Consider the following 22,027-nt stretch of genomic DNA (forward strand, 5'->3'; position numbering starts at 1 on the left):
TATTAGTACTATTATTAATAATAAAAAACGGGTTGTTACACATTACTGGCGTAGAGCGCGTATTTGCAGACATGTTTTGGGGGCCAACATTTATTGCCCCAGAAGAGGAAAGGGCCGAAGAATCAGCGGCCCGCTAATACAAGTATAAGGAAATTAGTAAGCTTCCCAAGAATCCCAAAAGAGTTTAAGTGGTAAACAATGTGTGTACTTGAGGCTTAAGGTTGTGTTTAGACTGTTTTTTGGGAGAGACGCTTTTTAAGAGTCTTCGTTCTCAATTGTTCTTATTTCAAGTATTAATGCAATTGTTATTTCCTTTGCTTTCAATCTAAATGCTACATGCCATATTCATAGTTGTTTTTAATCTTGAAGTTAGTTTAGTTGGTGAAAGTCGCATTAAATTTCATTATACCATTGTCATTCATAGTTTTTTTGTTTTGCTTGAACAATTGCATCAACTTAATCACATACTCATTTCGATCAAAGCCAAAATTGACTTAACGGTGGCAAGCTCCGCACTCACATCTAAACAGACCAAAGTTTTACTTTCGGTCAATCTTAGCTAAAAATAAGTGAATAAATTCATAATAAAATTGTTTGCGGTTTGAGGTTTGATGCTAAAAAAAAAAATTAGCACAATACATTAAAATAAGAATTCACTTGATCAATAGTACAAATTGATGGACAATCTAACCATATAATTAATATTCTAACAAGAGAATCATATTTCTGATCACATAATAGATGATTAATGTGTACTTATTAAATTAGTTATTATGAGCAACGTACTATTTTAATTACTTAATTAACACATCAATAATCTATCGATATTTTTTTTCAAGTCCAAAACAAAAAAAATACTCTGATCAGCAGGTCTACTTGCAAAAATACAGTGACAGGTCGATCCACTTTAATGAGGCGAGATCTTCGCACCTTCATCGAGCACTCAGTACAACCCACCGAGCGCTCAGTAAATTGCTACTGTGCACTCGAAAATTGCCACTGTCAGATAGTGACAATCATTGTTATTATGCAACTGTAGCTATTTAAATTGTAAAAATACCCTATAAATTGCCACTATCTAGCAATGATAATGATTGTCACCGTGTGATAGTGGCAACTTGTCCATTTAAAAAAAAAAAAAAAAAAAAAAAAAAAAAACTCACCAAACACTCGGAACAAAAAACACGGAACAAAATATAATGTGAGCTTTATTTGTATAAAGTAAATTTATTTATCATTCTAATTTTTTAAATGAGTTTGTTTATTATTAAAGATTGTAAAATAAAGTTTAGGGTAATTTTCTTTATTTCGATTGTCACACAATAATCTACTTGAGAAGTTGAGAAAATATGATCAACTCTCCAGCTCCTAAGTGGCAGTAGCAGAGACTGACAGACTGTCCCAGCTCTCCCAGTTCTATCTATGGAAATTATAAGAGGCAGTATTTGCTGCTACGTGGCATAGTAGCAGACCGTTAACTGTAAATTTTTTTTTTTTTTTTCTCTTTTTGCCAACGGCATCTGTCCCTCTAAAGACATTCCCACAACCCATGCGAGAGTTTCCGCCCAAAAAGGCCAAAGAGTTTCCGACTTTTAGACTTGAACTTCACATATCCCTCAGAGTGCTTACAATGTTCCTTCTCAAGGTACTCCCCTAATTTCTTTCTTTTTTCTCGATTTCATATTAAAATTTCTATTAAATTTTGTGCTCTCATTTACTGATTTTTTTTTTTTTTTTTTTTCCCATTACAGGCATGGAGACAAACGGCCTTTGCAACTTATGGGTACCTGAATTTCACCAAGTCTGGTTTCATGTAATGTCCAACTCATATGCTTTTCTCTTTTTTTACTGGGATCATATTGATTGGAGGAAAGATCATAAATTTATTATTTATAGACTTATAGTACTCAGTAAAAGCTGTCAATTTACTTTTTTTCATCTTATCTAGAAAGTATATGCTCTTCAACTGATAGAAGCAAAACAGATAAGTTTTTCCATGGTAGATGCTCAATTTCACCTTTTCTTTTCATGATATAAATTGGGTTTTAAGGAAATTTCCAATACTTAATCATCAACAACAATGACTTTAAAGTGTATAAATGGGTATTTCTTTTGTTTTCTGTAAATCTTAAGGAACTTGATGGAAAATGTGAGATTCAAATACTGTATTTTGTTATTCTTTCTTCAGAAAATTTTGCTGTTGCGTTCACAAAATATGGAAGAATACTCACTTTTTCTCCATGTTTTTGGATTCTTTTTTTCTGCTCGATAATATGGTGTAGTTGGCTTAGATGTCATCACATTGCATTCATTCACAATTCACCATGTTAGAGACACAGATAAAAACTTGAAATTCATGGCAATAGTCTCTTTACATTCCGTACTAATGTTGTATTGAAATATATGCATTATAGAGAACATTCAAAGAAATTCAGATCAGAGGATATGGAAACACGAATAGAAGGAAAAAATTGCATTGTAACAGGAGCTAATTCAGGCATAGGTTATGCGACTGCCGAGGGACTTGCATCACGGTACTTTCTTGCTTTAGTTGTTGTTAGTTTTTTATATATTTAACTTCAGTTGTTATTGGCCAAAAAAAAAACTTCAGTTGTTAGAAATATACCTTAAGGAACTAATTATTTGCTTTTGTCTTATTTTCTTCTTTTATATAATGTTCTACTATTTTTCAGTGGGGCAACTGTCTATATGGTATGTCGAAATAAGGAGAGGGGTGAAGCTGCACAATGTAAAATTCAGTCTGAAACAGGAAACCAAAATGTTCATTTGGAGGTATATGACATCCTTTTTATTGTTTTAATTATTTATCAGGGTTCCTTTCAAGTGTTTTATTAATAGTCAATGCTAAATTCCAGGTTATATTCTATCAAATTCTAGGGTAGTTTAATTGCTAAGCAACAACCTTTAATTATAAACTTTTGGTCATAAATGGTTTAATATATTTTAGTTTGCAGGTCTGTGATCTCTCATCTGTTAGTGATGTCAAGTCATTTGCATCCAAGTTTTCCTCAAAGAATGTGCCAGTTCATGTATTGGTAAACTATCCATTCTTATTCTGCTAGAAACATGATCCGTAGTTAAACATGATCCTTTCTCTTTGAATAGTTTTCTGGTTTTTGTAGCATTTTGAATTAAAAAGAAAACCCATTACATTAGTTTGCAATTCGGTAGCCTACTTGTGCCCTTCTGCATAATTTTTAGAAATCTAATATGGCATTTCTGCTGCCTTCAGGTTAATAATGCTGGCCTACTTGAGCATAACAGAGTTACCACATCAGAAGGGTGTGTCCTTGATACCTGTACATACAACTTAGTTTCAGACATTCTATCTGTTCTCTCTTGGGGTTTACAAAATGTTAGTCTTTTTTTATTTCAAATGCCAGGTTTGAGTTGAACTTTGCTGTAAATGTGTTAGGCACCTATGCCATGACAGAACTGATGTTGCCATTGCTGGAGAAAGCTGCACCTGATGCACGGGTTGTTACTGTTTGTTCTGGTGGAATGTACACGGTACCCTTGACCAAAGATTTACAGGTAATTTCTTTTATAAAATTCTGGTTACCAGCATAATTGTTTATCCTACTTATCAAATTCCAAAATATATGTCTTAATGCAGTTTAGTGATGGCAACTTTAATGGGGTGGAGCAGTATGCTCGAAACAAGCGAATTCAGGTTTGATGATCTGTAAGAGATATGATAAGTTTGCAGTTTTTTAGTGGAGTTTTACTATTTTATGATGATGCTTCAGAAAATGCCAAGATACAATTACATCTACCGTATATTTAAGGGGGAGTAAAACTAATGCATCCAACATAGCAACAAGTCCAAGAAAATGCTTTTGAACAAAACTTTCTGATATAAATGTCACATACAATGATTGCGAATGCAGTGCTCAGCACTTTAGGCTTGATTTTTGTTTTCTGAATTTACTTTTGTCCATCATGCTGTACAGATTTGAAAATATCCATAGTAGTAGATGTTTTCTGAATTTTGGTCGGATTTAGTAGTTTTGTATTAAGTGTAGAAAATGGAAAGGCATTCTTAGTATTTTTCATGAACATGCTAAATACACCGTTGTCAGTAACTATATATGTTATATATGTCAAATACACCGTTGTCAGTAACTACAATCTTGACCGTAGAAAGAGATCGAATGGTTTAGGATTAACTACGTATTTTAGATCTTTACTAGACCTTATATATAATATGTTTAGAAGATGATATTCTTTGAAACTATTTTTTTCATTGACTTGATATTCCTGGCTCAAATCCAGGATGAGCGCTTGGATTTTGGTGGATTTCGCCATCAGGCTGTCCCTATAGGGACATAGATGATAATTTCAACAAACAGACATACCAGATAATATTATTGATTATGTTTTAATAAAATCTATGATCATGTACTTTTTCCTCCAAGAAACAGGAAAAAGGAAAAGGAAAAAAAACCACAATTCTGTTTTTAATTCCCATGATATAAAGTTTTGGTCTACAGGTACAATACTAGGTTTCTAGATAAATGTAACTGCATAACTAAAGAAACTTATAATGTGTATGTGGAGCCGTGTGCCTGTAGAAACTTTCAATATCAGTCGTACCATTTTAAGGTAGTTTGTGGAGCTAAGATTCTTGTTTTTCAGGTGGCATTAACTGAGAAATGGGCTGAAATAAACAAAAACAAGGGGATTGGGTTCTATTCGATGCACCCTGGTTGGGCTGAGACACCAGGGGTTGCCAAGAGTTTGCCAAGTTTCTCTAAAGCGTACGGAACTTATCCTCTTTTCACATTCCAAATTCTTCCATCTGTTATTTACATCTGCAATCTGTTTCTTTTTCCTTTTTCTTTCTATGCTTATTTCTTACTCTTAAATTTGCTGTAGTCTTTCGGGGAAACTTAGAACAAACGAGGAAGGCGCAGATACCATTATTTGGTTGGCTTTACAGCCAAAAGAAAAATTGGTGTCGGGTGCATTTTATTTTGATAGAGCAGAAGCACCTAAACACCTGATGTTTGCAGCTACCAGTGGCTCTCATGCTGCAATCAACTCCATTTTTGACAGTCTACATAGCTTTATGTAGTACCTCTTAATAATGTTTTTTTCTTTTGGCTAATCACCTCTTAATAATGTTTAAGAAACCTATATTGTGACTTTCTATGCTGGGAAATAATTCATGTAAATTTAGTACGAAAAGTTGGAGGGAAAGGAACATAGTTTACCTTTGAGTTTCTTTGCATCACCATGATAGCATCAGTTACTTTGTACCATGGTCGTTGCTAATATTTGGTTTTTTAATGATTTTTTTCCTTTTTAGTAATTGTTTAAAGACAATTATAGTAAGTTCGTTTAAAAGGTGTGTTGAGTAAGGTTTGGATGCAAGTAAAAGTTCCTTTTCAATTCAATAATTGATTGCTTGGGAGTTAATTATATGGCATGTGTTGCATTTGAGTAGAGTATAATAGAATTATTAATTAGCCCGGAACATAAAAGCATATTGTTATACATGAAAGATGAAACAGAGATAGGGAGTGTTTGAGTTGAGATCTTAACGAATTGCTAGGGAAGGAACTATCTGGGGGTCACAGACTAGCAAAGCCACATGTAAGGAGGATGAATTCAGCGCAGAAGATTATAATTACAATCATTTTAATGCTTTAATCATAAATATTGTGTTTGTCCATTCATTTGTGATCATAAATGACTAAATAGTTTTTATTTCAAATTTATTTTACAACCTTTGATAAATAAATTTACCTAAAAGTTGCAATGACAAAGAGGTTTACTTTTTGACAAATAAACCAACGTTATAACAAATTGTCATGTTTTTACGGTATCTAGCTATCAGTGTGCTTGTTTTTACGGTATTGAGCTATAGGCGTGCCTTCTTTTTTTTTTTTTTTTTTAATTGGGCAGATTGTCACTGTCAAATAGTGACAATTAGTAATAGTCATTTTTACATTATAACGCGGGTAGATGTGATTTCATAAACTTGAATTTTGTGTTTTATGTTGGTTTCATTAGTTTTTGACATGTTTATGTAAGAAAAAACATAATGTATATTTACAAGTATCATTTTTATGCAGTTTCAAATAGCCAATATTGTATAGTGGCAATTGCTGAGTGCTCAGTTCATTAAAATAGATTTGTCTGTCACCGTGTTTTACAGGTGGACCTTCCAATCATGCACTTTTTTGTTTTGGACTTTAAAAAAAACATTTTTGATTTTATTTGATTTTCTGCAGCCAATGTCAACATTTGGTCCGAATCATTTTCAGGCTTGATTAAATTAAGGACACTAATTGGGTCACCCCTCTCTCCAAAATTGCAATTTTGGTAATGCTAGCGCATGATCGGAACTGTTCACTATGTAGATTACTTAGTATAGATCATCTCTGCAAAAAATTAAGTTAATCGAAAATCGTTTGGTTATATAAATGTTGTTAATTAAATAGAAAAAATCAATGGTTTGGTTAAAAAATCACTCTTTAATTGAAAACCATCAATTTTTTCTACTTAATTGACAACAGTTATATAACCAAACAATTTCTGATTGATTTGATTTTTTACAGAGATGATCTTTAATTGATTATCTAATAAGTGAACGGTTCCGATCATACATTGGCATTGCTGAAATTGAAATTTGGGGGGATGGGGTGACCTTGGAATACCCCATGGGAGTGACCCAAATATTGTCCTAAAATTAATAGCAAGCCAAGTCTAAGTAGGCAAGAAGTGATTTGGCTCATTAGCATCTCTGATTCAACTCCAATATGTAACTGACCCTTTTGATATAATTAATGTCGTTCTTTAAAATATATAAGATTGTAAAAAAAAAAAAAAAAAACCTTGGAGCCTATATATTATAGTTTACTCTTCAACTATGATGCATTGGTCCACTTTTCTCAAACTTTTCATAGTTTCATCAAGTCATTGCTCTAGATCTTCCTCATGAAAAGTTGGATTTTTCCTAGTATTTCCCTGTTTACATGAAGTACGTAATTGCTTCTGGCATTATTTCTTGATATGAACTGTGAAGACAACAACAAAAAAGGAAACCCATCCTCCATGATATGCGGGTATTCAAGAAGAAGCTTAGGCAAACTTCATAGTTGAGACTGATAAAACACAAGGTTTGGGATGATTTTCTTATTTTTTATTCTTCTCATTTTGAGGAATTATATAGGAATACAGATATACAAGTATGGTAAGTCAACTACACAAATTAAGCTACACAATCCCACAAATCTCTCTCTTACAAATCTCTATAATATCTGCACAATTGACTCACTTCAACACTCCCCCTCAAGTAGGTGAGTGGATATCGCACATACCCAACTTGACTAGTGAGTCATTAAATACCCTGCTGGTCACTGCTTTAGTAAGTACATCTGCTAATTGATCTTCGGACTTCACAAATGAAAAGTTAACAATTCTAGCTTCAAGCAGCTTCTCTTTGATAAAATGTCTATCAATCTCCATGTGTTTAGTCCGATCATGCTGAATCGGGTTATGTGCAATGTCTATGGCTGACTTATTATCACAATATAAATTCATAGCAGTTCTTGGTTTTAAACCCAAGTCCCTGAGTAAGTTCCGTAGCCAGAGTAACTCACATACTCCAAGTGCCATACCTCTATACTCAGCTTCAGCACTTGACCTTGCTACTACTGGTTGCTTTTTACTTCTCCAAGTTACAAGATTACCACCGACAAAGGTGAAGTACCCGGAGGTAGACCTTCTATCGTCAGCCGAACCTGCCCAATCAGCATCAGTGTAGCCTTCAACCTTCAGGTGACCATGATTAGAGAATAATAGACCTTTGCTTGGAGCAGATTTCAAATATCTCAGTAAGCGCTCTACAGCATCCATGTGGGGTTTACGTGGGTCATGCATGAACTGACTCACCACACTTACTGCATATGCAATATCAGGTCTGGTATGAGATAAATAAATCAATTTTCCTACAAGCCTCTGGTATCTCCCTTTGTCAGTAGATGATGCACTCAAACGTACACTCAAATAGCTTGTGGTTCTGTTCAATAGGAGTATCAGCTGGTTTACACCCAAGCATCCTTGTTTCAGATAACAAATTCAGGACATATTTTCGTTGGGATAAAAAAATACCATGCTTCGATCGAGCCACTTCAATCCCAAGAAAATATTTCAAGTCTCCAAGTTGCTTCATCTCAAACTCAGAAGCTAAATACTGCTGTAAACTAGACATCTCCTCATGATCATCTCCTGTGACCACCATATCATCAACATAGATAATCAAAGCAGTGATTTTACCTCTTCTTTGCTTCAAGAACAAAGTATGATCTGAATTACTTTGTTTGTAGCCAAAATTCCTCATAGCTTTGGTGAACCTACCAAACCAAGGCCTTGGTGACTGCTTCAATCCATACAGAGCCTTCTTCAGTCTACACACCATTCCTGTGTCTGAATACTCTGATATTCCTGGAGGAGGATCCATATATACTTCTTCAGTAAGGTCTCCATGCAAGAAAACATTTTTGACATCAAACTGGAGAAGTGGCCAATTCTGATTGGCAGCTAACGATAAAAGCACTCTGACTGTATTCAGCTTGGCAACTGGTGCAAAAGTCTCTTGATAGTCAACACCATAAGACTGAGTGTACCCTTTTGCAACCAACCGAGCTTTGAACCTTTCAATGGATCCATCTGCTCTATGTTTCACTGCAAATACCCATCTACATCCTACGGTTCTCTTTCCCTTTGGTAGGGGAACAAGTTCCCAAGTCCCATTTTTCTTCAATGCTTCCATTTCCTCTGTCATCGCTTTGGTCCACCTAGAATCTGCTAGAGCATCCTGCAATTTACTAGGGATAGATGCAGAAGATAATTGATGTACATAAGATGCATATGACTTGGATAACCTATGGGATGAAACGTGATTATTAATTGGATATTTGACTTTGGCTTTAGGATCAGGTTCATACATAACAGGAGGAATACCTCGAGTACTACGAGGTGGAAGTTGATATTTTGGAGAATTAGACACAGAATCAAACAAATCAGAAGAAGAAGAAGAAGGTAAATCAGAAGAAGAAGGAGGTACCTCAAGAGGCACATCTGGAGGTGATTGTCCAAAGGCTAACGAAACTCCAAAACACTAGACGGAGTTCGATTAATGAGATAAACAGCAGAACTAAGGGCAGCACCCCACAGATAAGTAGGTACACGACCACCAATCAACAATGCTCGAGCAACTTCCAACAAGTGTCTATTTTTCCTCTCAGCAACCCCATTTTGTTAGGGAGTGTGAGAGCATGAAGTCTGATGAAGGACGCCATGAGAATCAAAAAAATCACGTAACTCGTGATTGACAAATTCACCTCCATTATCAGAACGAAGAATTTGGATACGAGACTGAAATTGAGTTTGAACCATGTGATAAAAAGACTTAATTGCAGCACAAGCATCAGATTTATATCGGAGAAACTGAACCCACACCATTCTGGTACAATCATCAATGAAAGTAATAAACCAACGCATACCATGAGTAGTAGGCAGTGGAGCGGGTCCCCAAACATCAGAATGAACGAGTTGGAAAGGAGCAGTAGCCCGATGATCACTTGGAGTAAACGAAGTACGGTGACTTTTAGCCATCACACAAGTTGCACACCGAAAGTCTGAAGCACTACAACCAATGAACAAGGAGGGAAATAACCGTCGAAAATAAGAAAACGAAGGATGGCCTAATCGGCGATGCCACAACCAAACCAGCTTTTTATTCTCCAAGACCTTGTCATCAACTAAATGAGCATATATGTCCAAAACGGCCTAAATTTCCATCACTGTCCAGATAATACAAGCCCCCTCTTCTAGTACCACTACTAATTCTCTCCTGTGTGCGGATGTCCTGAAAAAATACAATGAGTGGGAAAAAAAGTTGCAACACAATTGAGGGACTTGGTTAGTTGACTAACAGAAATAAGATTGCAATTTAGCGACGGAACAAAGAGCGTATTAGATAAAGACAAAGATGGAGACAAGGACACAGTACCGACTCCTACAACGGGAGAGGACACACCATTGGCATTAGTAATAAAATGTGGAGAAATAGGTTTTGACAAAGACTGAATCACATACTGATTATTAGTCATATGGTCAGAAGCACCAAAATCAATTATCCAAGCATTATCACATGTAAATTGAGGAGTACTCAAAGCAGAATTAGGTGTACCTGACGTGGCAACAAAGCCGGAAGTAGAGACCAAATTTTGACTAGGAACCGACGTCTCCACCTTAGAGTCAGATCCATTTGATTTAGAGTCACCCAGCATGTTCTGTTCACTTCTCTCTTCTGCCATATAAACAGAGGGAAATAGACAAGCAACCAACAGCACACAAAAAACTGAAAAAAAAATAGACACGCAACCAACAGAATGGGCTGCGACAGAGAAGTCAGTCATGGGTGCTGGGCTATGGCGGAATCGCAGGGGCAGAGAGATCGCGGTGGTACTGGGCTGGGCGACACACTCGAGTAGGTGGACGAGCTCGCGGCGGCTGAGCGATGCGCAGTCGCGAAGGAGCAGGGCACACTCGCGGTGGCGGTGACTGGGCAATGCGCGATGGCTGGGCGATGCGCAGTGGGTCACAGAGGAGCAGTGCGACACCCCTCGCGGCGGCTGGGCGACGCGCGGTCAGTCACGGCGCGCGGTCAGTCACGGACAATCGCGGTCAGTCCAAGCAATGTTTGGGATGATTTTCTTATTTTTTATTCTTCTCATTTTGAGGAATTATATAGGAATACAGATATACAAGTATGGTAAGTCAACTACACAAATTAAGCTACACAATCCCACAAATCTCTCTCTTACAAATCTCTATAATATCTGCACAATTGACTCACTTCAACAGAGACCTCGATCTCGTTTGATAAAAATCCAGTAAGGATGAGATGGAGAAACTAACGAAAACAAGAAAAAGAAGACCAACAAATTAGGATCAACCCAGCTCTTGTTTTTTTTTTTTTTTTTTTTTTTTTTGAAGTTTATGGTTCTTAAAACAAGATTTTACAGCAAAAAACGAAAAAGAAAGGGATCCCAAAAAGAAAAATTGATTTTACTTTTAGTTGCAGATTCATTGGGCTTATTATGAATATTTTTAACGTTTTTCACCAGCTTGTTATGTAGTAAATATTTGTGCTACTAATTTCAAACCTAGCATGGGTCTCTTGGAGGAAAGCTATGAAGGTATGTAATGTTTACTCCCTACCATGCTCTTTAAGCACAGATCACATTCCAGTTGACAACTTGGATGGAGGATACAACCTTACTTCTTGTCGACTCTAGTACCTTATATGGTTCAGATCATTTCTCCATGCAAGTCTATGCTATTGCTGATCTATTTTGCTATCTAGTATCTTTTGCTCTACTACTGGTTGTTGACTTGTATATATTCCGGACATTTGCCATTTGTCCTTAGGTTGGTTGTTTTTGTTGTATGTTCATCAAGGTTACTTTTGTCTTACTCGTAACATTGGGTGGTTGGTTTATTAATAAATAAATATTTTATTTAAACTATTTATTTTCGTTAGCAATAAAAACTCTTGTCCAACTTGTTTTACTAAAATTTAAAAGACTTAACTTATTTTGGAAATGTTTGGAATTATAATACTCGGTGTTATAGTTTTAAGTGTTCTCAAGTAAGGGCCCGTTTGGCACTGCTTTTTAGAAGCACTTTTATTTAGTAGCGCTTTTATCAGAAGCGCGTATGTTAAGAAGCACATATAAATTTTTATAAAACTTCTAAATTATTTATGCAAAAGCACTTGAAAGTGCTTCTTGAGAAAGCACCTGTCAGGTGCTTCTCAAAAAACCTCTTAGAAGTGCTTGCTTTTATAACTCAAAAGCACTTCTAATTATTTTTGCCAAACGTTATCAAAAGTGCTTTTACTAATTTGAAAGCGCTTTTGACAATTTTAAAAGCAGTGCCAAACGAGCCCTAAGTGTCGATGTGCATACCCTGATTTTGGAGCGTCACATCCACTTCAAAATGTCTCATATGGACTCTCAAATTATAGTAAGTGTAAGACAACTAACAAACATTTAAAGTTTTAAAAAAGTTAGGAATAGTCATGTGTATTGCACATCACACATGACCACTTTTTCAAGATAATTTTGGTCACTAAAGCCCTAAAACTTGAGAATTTCTTAGAGATTGGGGCTAATTTTCCAAGATTTCTCTACTTTTTTAGAGTTTAGCGAACAAAATAATGTGCAAAGCAGATGGCCAGTTATGTTAACTTTTCAAGCATCCATCGATTTCTTGTCTTCAATTGAATAACTTTTTATAATTTGAGAACAGGAATAAAGGAGACGTTTTAAGGTTTATGGGACCAACATGCCAATATGTGACAAATGGTCAAAATCAAGGTACGAAATGAAAATTTACTTGACTTTATAGGAAGCAAAAAAAGACTTTTTTCCACTTTCTTTTTTGAAGTTTTGGTTCCATTTTCATTCATTTTTCTTCTAAAGACGGAAATAAAGTTACCAAACCTTTGTTTTTCTTCCACAATTCCCGACAATAAAAATAGAAAATATTAACAGGACAATAGATAGGCGATACAAACACCCAACACCTCTCATTTGATGAGCACTTGTTGTACAAGTCATAACAACCAGAAGAAAGGAAAGGCATTATTTACAAGTCTCATCAGTTTTGAATATTATGCGCTCTCAACCGCATTGACAGCTACATTTTACATGAACATCACAAAGTAGTAACAATCACAATGCCCTTTACGTAGTATTAGTATATATGCTACAAAGCCATCATTGTTTTATCACCAGGATTCACCTGAAGAACCCAACAATGCTGGCTTTCTCAACCAGTACTGCTGGAACCTCTGCCTTGCATACTCCATGTAGTCAAAATCAATTTTGTTCACATGACCCTGTAAAAATCGGAAGTGAACTTATCTCTGTTATACACACAAACATGCGCTCGATTCGCATACACACGCTATTGCGAATAAAACTGCAATTGGAACTTGAAAGTAGAAATTATTACCGAAATTATTCCCCATAAGCCCCAAAAGAGATGGTTAGCCAAAGTGTATTTCTCTGCTTTGTCAACTAGCTGATCCACCTCAGCATCACTGGGTTCGTACCCTATATGGAATAACGGAGATGATGCAAATAAATTTCATAGTCACCAAAAGTTTTAAAGCAAACATTTAACTTAGAAGAATTTGATGAATTATTTATCAATTATTATCTGTTTTCTCAATACCCACAAACCTTCTATAAGTCAGACTGTAACAACCCTGATTAATTTAAAGAAACTAATTGGTGTCATTCAAAGTGGCATTATAATTGTCTCAGTCAAAGCAATGAGCCAATGAGCTTGTTAAAAAAAGAGAGACCTTTCTTCTTTGGAACTTTTCTAAGTCAGAGTGCTAAATGTCAAGCATGACTAATCTGAGCATTAAGCATGCACAAGCCAAGCCCAACCCTTGTAGAAATCTTCCCCACACAATGCTTAACCAATAAACGATTTCAGATACTATGAGCCATATTTGATAAGGTGAACGTGAAGCTCATATAAATTAATGTTACTGTAGGCTTGTAGTATCATAAATGAGAAACTTAAACAATTAAATATAAGAATAATGACCAATATCAATACCCAGATAGACATGTACCACACGCAATCAACAGAGAAATCAGGAAACTATTAGGCTAACCTGCAGAGCTCAGATATACAAGGACAAATTTCTGACGTTCCTCCAGACCTGATGCAATGGAGTCAAACAAAACCAAAATACTTAACTTTTAACCAAAAACACAAACGAAAAAGAAAATACTTAAGTCCATGCTTGTGACTTGATTGAACTCTACAAGTTAAAGTAGGAGAAAATGCAATGAAGAACAAATCATTAACAGATTATCAGTACCTGGATATTTACTGTAGTCCAAAATGTGAGGTGAGTCAGAATGGTAGTTTGCTACCATTTCACAGAAATGATTCGCAAGGTCATAAGCAACAGGATTGTAACTGGCATATTCATAATCCTGGAAAATTTAACATATTTGAGCAACCAAAATATATACAAATTATAATATAGTCTTTTGCAATACAGGTCAATAACATTTTTTTGCATATACTTCTATTTGACCAGAACATGAAAAAAATCCCAAAATGCTTGCATTTGATAGCTTGAATCATGCATATTGAAGATTGTTGTTTGCATGAGAGGCTAGAGAACTTGCATCAAATACTACATGGAACTAAGGCATGTCCAGAAATGTCATTGGTGAGGGATTGCTAAATCATGACATACATTCCGGAAAGGGAATATCGGCAACTTTCTGACTTCAAAAATAGATATCATTGATATCATGACCCAGACTAAACAGATGGGTTCATTTTTTAAAATAGAAATGGTCTATGTTCATAATGTATAAGTAACCTCCTAGATGTTCATCAAAACAGAACATAGGAGAGTAATGAGTCCCCTTTGGCTTCAACGTTCTGTTTTTTTTTTTTTAAACAATTAATACAGAAGGGACAATCCTGAAATTCTTCAGATTATTGATTCCTGGGTTCTGATTCTGTTCAAAAATCATTTACATTTTTTTTTTGGTTTATAAGTATTAAAGGTAGAAATGTCCACTCTACGACCTTTGTATATGTTTTCAACAATTCAAGAAGTTGGCAACATTGAGTTAATAGAAAAGCATACACTAAATTAGTCAGTGTTCAAGTTAAAACAATTAAACTCTTGCTCAATGAACTAAGGTGTTTGACTTTTCCGGCCATCATAGGTCACAAGTGGAATCACGTAGAAGGACGTTTCTTGTAAACTAGAAGTTTCCGTGATTATGTGGTATATACAAGTAGAAATATTAAACCAAACAAAGAAACATGAAGAAAACTGGTAGAGATCAATAACTTTAAAGACCACAGACACAGTTAACAAGAACGGAATAAGAAACTCACTATTATAGTGATTGATCTGGTCTCTTCATCCATCATTATGTTACCGTATTGCAGGTCATTGTGACAGAACCCAATTTCTTGATCGTCCAATGACAGTTGCTTCTCCAACATACTTATTTCCTCCTCTAAAGTATCCAAGCCAAATTCCTTTGTGTCTTTTGTTGAACACATAGTTTTGGCCTTACTAAGCCAGTTCCTGTGGAACAAAGGTAAACTGCATTTAAAATCTTCAATTCTCAGGGGAAACTTTTAACTTTCAAAATAAATAGATTACCTCACTCTATCCCAAAGGACTACATTTTTCGAACCAGGCATTTCAAGATTATGGAATTCTCTCAGCTTAGCTGCTATGATGGCAGATGTTTCAGGATCACGGAGGTCAGCAGCAGATAGTGTCTGAGAATTTAAAAGAAAAATAAAAGATGGTATGAGAAAACGATCTTCTCCAGTAGGTTATATGAAATAATTATGCTGAACCTCATATATTCTTTTCTGACAACTACTTACAGTTTATCTTCATTTTGAAGACAAATGAAGACTTCAGATCTAAACTAAAGCAGAAGAACAAACAAAATTGACTGTTATCAACTACTTTAGGAGGACTACACTGAACTTTTGCTTCACAAATTAGCTGAAGAAAATTGAATTATAAAATATTTCTTTTTTTGTTCTGCTCATATTATTTATCACATAAAGAAAGTGTAAGATCATTAAAGTCTAATTCAAATAAATTGATCCATAAGTTTTACAGCTCAAACATTCAGATAACTGAAAGGTGAAACAGGACCTATTGCATCTTCAGCTTCTATCAGGATAGCTATATGATAGGCTGTTCAATGTACCCAAAGTATAGTCCGGTAAATATAATTCTGTAAACTTAGGCCTAAGAGTAAGAGTTTAAATTGTCCTTTTTTCCCATTGGTATGAGTTTAATCTCTATTCAAAATCTTCACAATCTCATACATAATATTGACTGATTCAGAATGATTGTTCAAGTGATTAACAGCTTCGTCCTTTGACAAAGAAATATAAGAAATCAGATACCCTTACCATCAACAAAAAGCTAAAGTACCTCTTTTTTTGGCCATGAAAAAAAGAGAGATCATGATTATTTTGAAGTACCAGAAATTAGATACCCTTCTTTTAAAGTACCTCTTTAAAAGAAAGATCTAGATTATTTTGACCGTACTGCCTGGCCCTCGTTGGTCTCTGTACCATTCAATTCAGTCCCAAAGTGCATATCGGACCTTATTCTTTTTCTTATTATTGGCAAGCAATAATATCAGTATGCCACTAACTTTGAGACCCTTAAATTAACATGGGAGAGAGAGAGAGAGAGAATAAAGAAAAGTAGTGACAATTATTGCAGCTGTAGTGAAAGTAATAGTATTCCAAAGAATATCATCATTAAGGACTTAAAGTAATTCATTCAAAAAGTAGATAGTAATAGTATTATGAAAGAGAAATTTGGAAAACTAATCCAAATCGAAGTCAATTAAAAATTTTTAACCTCTTTTTTAAATTTTTAGAAATTTGACCCTCCAATAGTGCTCGAGCTCCCCTCGAGAAGTGCTTGAACACCCCTCGAGCACTACTCGATAGGGTTCGAGTACCATTCGAAGGGTTTCGAGCACTTCTCGAGGGGAGTTCGAGCACTACTTGAGGGTTAAAATTCTAAATTTTTTTAAAAAGGGTTAAAAAGTTTTTAATGGCAACCAAAATGGATTAGTTTTCCAAATTTCTAATTATGAAATGATAACCAAACATAACAGTTCACATACTCTGGCATGAATGAACTCCTCAACCCGTCCTTCTGCAAACCGCCCAAGAAGACGTGGCCCCTGACCATGCTTGGAAATGCACTCAAACGTCCTAATTTCATCTTCCCTATTAAAAAAGACTTCAACCCCTTCTCCATAAACCCGAACCAAAACTTTTCGAGAAGAATCACCGTTCCTTGCAGGCCAATTTATTTGATAAACCTCATTAGTCATTGCCCCCTTCAATGGGATGACCTGCAAGGCATTCAGATCATCTAAAACATCCCCCCATTGAGAAGCTATAGATAGAAGTACCTTCTTTAATTCCTCTGGAAGACAACCTTTAACAAGACCAATTTTCTTTATGGCCATCGTGTATCAATACAAACAGAGTTAATTGTTTGTACCAAAGCTTGACCTGCATAGCAAAGTGGAAACTATTAGCTTCTGTCTTATATTGTTTTTGAAATCTTATCAAAATGCTTAATTGGGTTTTTAACAACAGTTTGAAAGTTCCAAAGAAACTAAAAGAAATCAACGAATTGAGCGGATTAATTACAACTGATAGAACAAAAAAAAAAAAAAAAACTTTTCAACAATAAACTTACCCAAGTATCAAACAGAAGAATTCAAAGAGAACAAAATAAGCTCAAAGCTGAAATGTTCGTTTCTAGTACTATCTGAAATGCTGATTTGACTAAACCTTGCTCTATTAAGCAGTATTTTTCAGCATTTAAAAGATCAGAAAGCATATGAATATTGCAAAACCCAACTGAAAGAAAAGAAGTACTAGGAAATTGAAAGAGCCTTAAGGTCAATCTAACGTATAGAAGCAGAACTCACCCAAGAAGAACAAGCCTGGCAAAAAGTCCAAGAAAGCTGCAGGTGGATGCCAAACTCTGGACACTTATTTCAAGCAATCTTTGGAACTTATAGATTCTTTAAAGAATAAACAAAAAACCCCCCTTGGCCCAAAAGAAAGAAACAAATGAGTAAACAAACAAAACCCAGAACCCGTCAAACCAACTATATAATAGGGGTGGGGGTTGGATGAGAGAAAAAAGAATCTCAAGAAATATTAATTAAAACTTTTCTCAGGGAAAAAAAGTCCAAAAACAGACTTTTCCTTTTGCTTCTCTGCCAGAAGCAAAGTACAGCAAATACTGTTTGGGGTGGTTTCTGCTGTAAAAAAAACTAAAAATGGGGGCAAGCAGTTGGAAATTTGGAATCTTGGTGTGGGGTGTAGATTCTGAGTCAAATTTAGTGCCCAACTCCAGCTGACCAATTCTACATATAATAGAGAGAGAGAGAGAGAGAGAGAGAGAGAGAGAGAGAGAGAGTAAAAAGCAAGCAAGACGGTGAATATAACAAGTCAAAGTCTTGCGGGAATCGGGATTCGGGAATGAGACATTTGGATTACGTACAACGGCGAATTGTGCTGCCTGCAAGGCCCCGTCCATTTATGTGAAAGTGAGAGTTGACAAATGACAACACTACAACATCTCGATATTTAGTATTATTATTTTCTTTATTTTATATTATTATTTCGTTTATATTATTATTATTTAGGATTGTTTCATTGTCTGTGTTGAAAACGTGTGCCGATGTTGGTCGGAACATAATTGGTCAGAAAAGAGTTATCCGATAAGGCTTTCCACAATAAGGTTGAGATTTCGATGTTGATACTCATTTATTGGACTCAAGAATTAGTGAGTATAATGTTACATAAGTTTCAAAAGATAATGTGTATATAATAAATCTCACTAATTGTGATGTTAATAGTGAAATAGGCCCAGCCCACATGGGAAATCAGAGAGGAGAGAGAAAGAGGAGTTGTGGTGGCTGATGATGGAGTCTGAGTCCAATACATTTGGGCATTTTTGAGTTTCACTGACACGTAGAGGAGTTTGTCTTGATTCTTTGGGTTGATTGGTCTAAAATACTATGGAGGCCACTGATCACATATTAGCAACGTGTTGGGTTAATGTTTCATGACTTTCATCAAAGTTATTTTTTGACTGACTTTCAACTTTTCAAGTGATATAGGAGATGATGGTGTTATTGCATGACTGAAAATAGATCAAGTTGGCATATTTGTTTCAACGACCAAAAGATGTACAAAATCATACAGGTAGTTTTATTTATAACATTGGGAGATATGGTTTTTCTGAAATTAAAAAAAGAAAAATAAGAAAAAATAAAAGTGAAACAAGATGGTGCCATTAGTGCCATACATAAAGAGAGGTTCTAACTTTAGATATACACTTAGTAACAAAAGAAAAGCATGAATGCTGAAGAAGCCTAGAACTGATAATAAGTGTCTTCTGTAATTATACAAGAAAGTTTTTTTTTTTTTTTTCCATTTGTTTTTACAAGGAATGACAAATTCTTCTTGGCACTATGCGGTCAAAACCTTTGACATTCATCAACAGAAACATTGCATTGAATAGTAGAAATTCCTAAAATATTTTCTCCAACTGGACTATTGTGGCTGTGGCAGACTGGCTGGGACCTCTCCTCTCTCTACCTTCCAAGGTCCTCCATAAAACTTTGGCTTCATGAGAGGCACTTGGTGCCCAGGATGATCTTCCCAGTATTTCTCCTGCACAATACCGATGGGAATAATTTTTATAAGCCTTCAAAAACTGGTATGATAAGATATATCTCCATTGAACTTTGGATACAAATAAGTAGACATGTATATCCAGTCAAACCAGAATATCAAAAAGATGTATATATAAAACTACTCACAATAATTTCCTTAAAGGGAAATGAAGAGAGCTTGCACAAGGAATTAAGATTAAGATTGGTGATCATCATATATAAGCAAACAACAAGGTATTTGGAGATCATCAAAACATTTGCAAGGAATTAATGCAGATTTTACTTAAGACTGTTACAAATGAACAACAAGGTATTTGGTGGCATACGATAGCCTGACAGAAAGATGAGACCCCAATTCTTTGCCAATCACTCAATAGACTCAAAAGAAAAAGAAAAAAAAAATGAATGTTGATGGCAACACCAAGAAATCCTCTCTTCAGGGCATAACTGAAAAATAGGCATCTTCCCAACTCTGTTCCCCCATTCTCTTTGATTAATTTCAGAGATCAGACCATATTAGTCTATCTTCGGATTGCAGCTCTATGATTAAAAGGCAGATGACAACAACAATAGACCATTCACGGTGAAGTGAATGAGAGCTATTGATCCAATCAATAAAGTGTTGTATGCAATTAAGCATCAATGCTTCTCCTTTCAGCTCCAAACCTGTTGATAGGTCTCACACTTCTCTCAGCTGTACATACAATATGAATTCATACAATATATCTATATATATATATCTTCAAGATGGAGAAACAATGTCATAAGCATTGTATTAAATGACCTCTCCTAAACAATACATTGTCAAAAAAGAGTTTATAACAACTAACATTTGATTTTGAAAAAGATGATAAGCAACTTTTGAGGATAGAGCTCAATCAAACAGGTTTTACACTTAAAAAACATACATGCACCATTTGATATTGAAAAAGAAAAAAGAAACAGAAAATCCAACTTTCTCTTCCTTTAAGTACACCACCAGAACTAAGAACCCATAATAAATTTTTGGTCTAAATCAAACAAATTAACCCACAATATTAATAATTACAGTAATAATAGTAAACCAAAACAAAAAAAAGACCCAGCAAAGTGATTACCTTGTATAGGTGCTCAGTGATAGCAGCACCAATGACCCCAGTGTAGAAAGCAGCTGTATAAATAGTGACCAAGGGTGTAAACGATTTGGGCCTGGTGTAAGGCTCAACCATGTTCCAAACAATCATTCTTTCCCACTTTGTGTACACATAGTCTGCGTATTTCCTCCATAGATAGCTCGACATTTCCACCAGATTTTCTTGCTCAGCTAAAATCTAGAGAGGCGACGGTGGTGAGACTGAGAGAGGGAGGCAACGGCGAGAGAGAGAGAGAGCTGGAACCGCAGAGAGAGGGAGGGGCGGGGAGAGTAGGGAGTATGACCGTTTCAAATTCATCAAATTTTAAAATTTGTAAGGGTTTAATACTTTTGATTTAAGCTTAGGGGATGAAGTCCTATAATCTAGAGACTAAACATTAAAGTTTAAGCTGTGCAAAGTAATAAAAAAGTTATGACTGTTAGACAGTCACAGCTTTGTATAATCATGTTTTTTAAAATTAGTATATAAACTGAAATTTGGTATCTAAATTGAAATACATAAATGTTTTGGTAGTTAAAATGAAAAAACATTGCAATTTGATACCTAAAGTCAACGGACCTAATTTTAAACTCCCTAACCACCCAAAAAATTTGCCTAAACCCCACTCATCTAGAAACTCTCTCAAAACCCTCTATAACTTATAATCATAAATTATCCTTATGACACACTAACGCTCGCTGACGTCACTGTAACTGAATTTTGGTCAAACTGAATTTTTGTGAAACTGATTTTTTCAAAAACTTTTTTTTTTTGCTGAAACTCAATATTTCGCTAAAACTAAAATCAAATACTGAAACTGAATTTCAATTACACTGAAACTAAATTGAAGAAATTCAGTTACACTAAATTGAAGAATTCAATTACGAATTCACTTACTGAAACTAAATTAAGTGATAAACTAACTCACTAAAATTGAATTCAGTTTAACTAAATTCTTGAAACTGAATTAATAGTCAAAGTCTATATCGTCCTTCATCGTCACATGCGTCGCCTAATACGCGACAACCATCGTTCACATTCGCTGCTTAAAAATAGTTTAATTACGGTGTCACACTGCTTAAAAATTCTATTACACCTAAAATAAAATTCAATTTCACCTATACACTAAATAAAATAATTAGATAGTTACAGAACATTGGGCATTTTTTCAGTTATAACTCTGAACAAAAATCTTCAGAATTTTAATCCTCAAATCTTCAAATTGTAATTGAAAGTGAACAATAAAACAATTTCAATCGAAAAAACATGAAATAAGACACTATAATCAAAGCAACATACCTATTCAAACTGAAACTGAATACGAACCGAAACTGAATATAAACTGAAACTGAATATGAACTGAAAATTTCTCTAAAGCATATAATCAGAGATCAACAACAAAACATATTATTATAATCAAAGCAACAAACTTATTCAAACTGAAATTGAATACGAACCGAAACTGAATATAAACTGAAACTTTCTCTAAAGCATATAATCAAAGATCAACAACAAAACAACAAGCAAGCTAATTCTCACAATATGTTTGCTTATCCGTTC

The 22,027-nt window shown here is 35.0% G+C and overlaps 3 protein-coding genes across 5 annotated transcripts; 1 reads left to right on the forward strand and 2 right to left on the reverse strand.

The window, feature by feature from the left end:
• The first annotated feature begins 1,504 nt into the window (after positions 1-1,504).
• Positions 1,505-5,243, forward strand: LOC147277536 (NAD(P)-binding Rossmann-fold superfamily protein). Of its 2 annotated transcripts, XM_086253983.1 has the most exons (10): positions 1,507-1,645; positions 1,752-1,813; positions 2,415-2,534; positions 2,694-2,793; positions 2,976-3,056; positions 3,254-3,303; positions 3,405-3,555; positions 3,638-3,694; positions 4,660-4,781; positions 4,900-5,243. In XM_086253983.1, exons 1-10 carry the CDS (start codon positions 1,550-1,552, stop codon positions 5,096-5,098), a joined length of 1,038 nt encoding a protein of 345 aa, XP_086110109.1. In that variant the 5' UTR covers positions 1,507-1,549; the 3' UTR covers positions 5,099-5,243. The 2 variants fall into 2 exon arrangements, with proteins under 2 accessions (XP_086110110.1, XP_086110109.1); XM_086253984.1 differs by lacking the exon at positions 2,976-3,056 and having other exon boundaries at positions 1,505-1,645.
• A 7,364-nt stretch (positions 5,244-12,607) lies between these two features.
• Positions 12,608-18,007, reverse strand: LOC147277537 (putative choline kinase 1). Of its 2 annotated transcripts, none has more exons than XM_086253264.1 (8): positions 17,595-18,007; positions 16,773-17,169; positions 15,266-15,387; positions 14,992-15,187; positions 13,946-14,063; positions 13,736-13,783; positions 13,060-13,160; positions 12,608-12,943 (listed from the first exon to the last, which is right to left on the reverse strand). In XM_086253264.1, the coding sequence occupies exons 2-8, from the start codon at positions 17,121-17,123 to the stop codon at positions 12,833-12,835; spliced, it is 1,047 nt and encodes a 348-aa protein (XP_086109390.1). In that variant the 5' UTR covers positions 17,124-17,169; positions 17,595-18,007; the 3' UTR covers positions 12,608-12,832. The 2 variants fall into 2 exon arrangements, with proteins under 2 accessions (XP_086109390.1, XP_086109391.1); XM_086253265.1 differs by lacking the exon at positions 17,595-18,007 and adding an exon at positions 17,360-17,521.
• A 1,226-nt stretch (positions 18,008-19,233) lies between these two features.
• Positions 19,234-20,635, reverse strand: LOC147277538 (uncharacterized protein At4g29660-like). The gene is made up of 2 exons (XM_086255659.1): positions 20,453-20,635; positions 19,234-19,353 (listed from the first exon to the last, which is right to left on the reverse strand). The coding sequence occupies exons 1-2, from the start codon at positions 20,633-20,635 to the stop codon at positions 19,234-19,236; spliced, it is 303 nt and encodes a 100-aa protein (XP_086111785.1).
• Between the last annotated feature and the right edge of the window lie 1,392 nt (positions 20,636-22,027).

Source organism: Dryas octopetala, chromosome 8, assembly GCF_963921425.1.
Source record: "Dryas octopetala chromosome 8, drDryOcto1.1, whole genome shotgun sequence".
NCBI lineage: Eukaryota > Viridiplantae > Streptophyta > Magnoliopsida > Rosales > Rosaceae > Dryas > Dryas octopetala.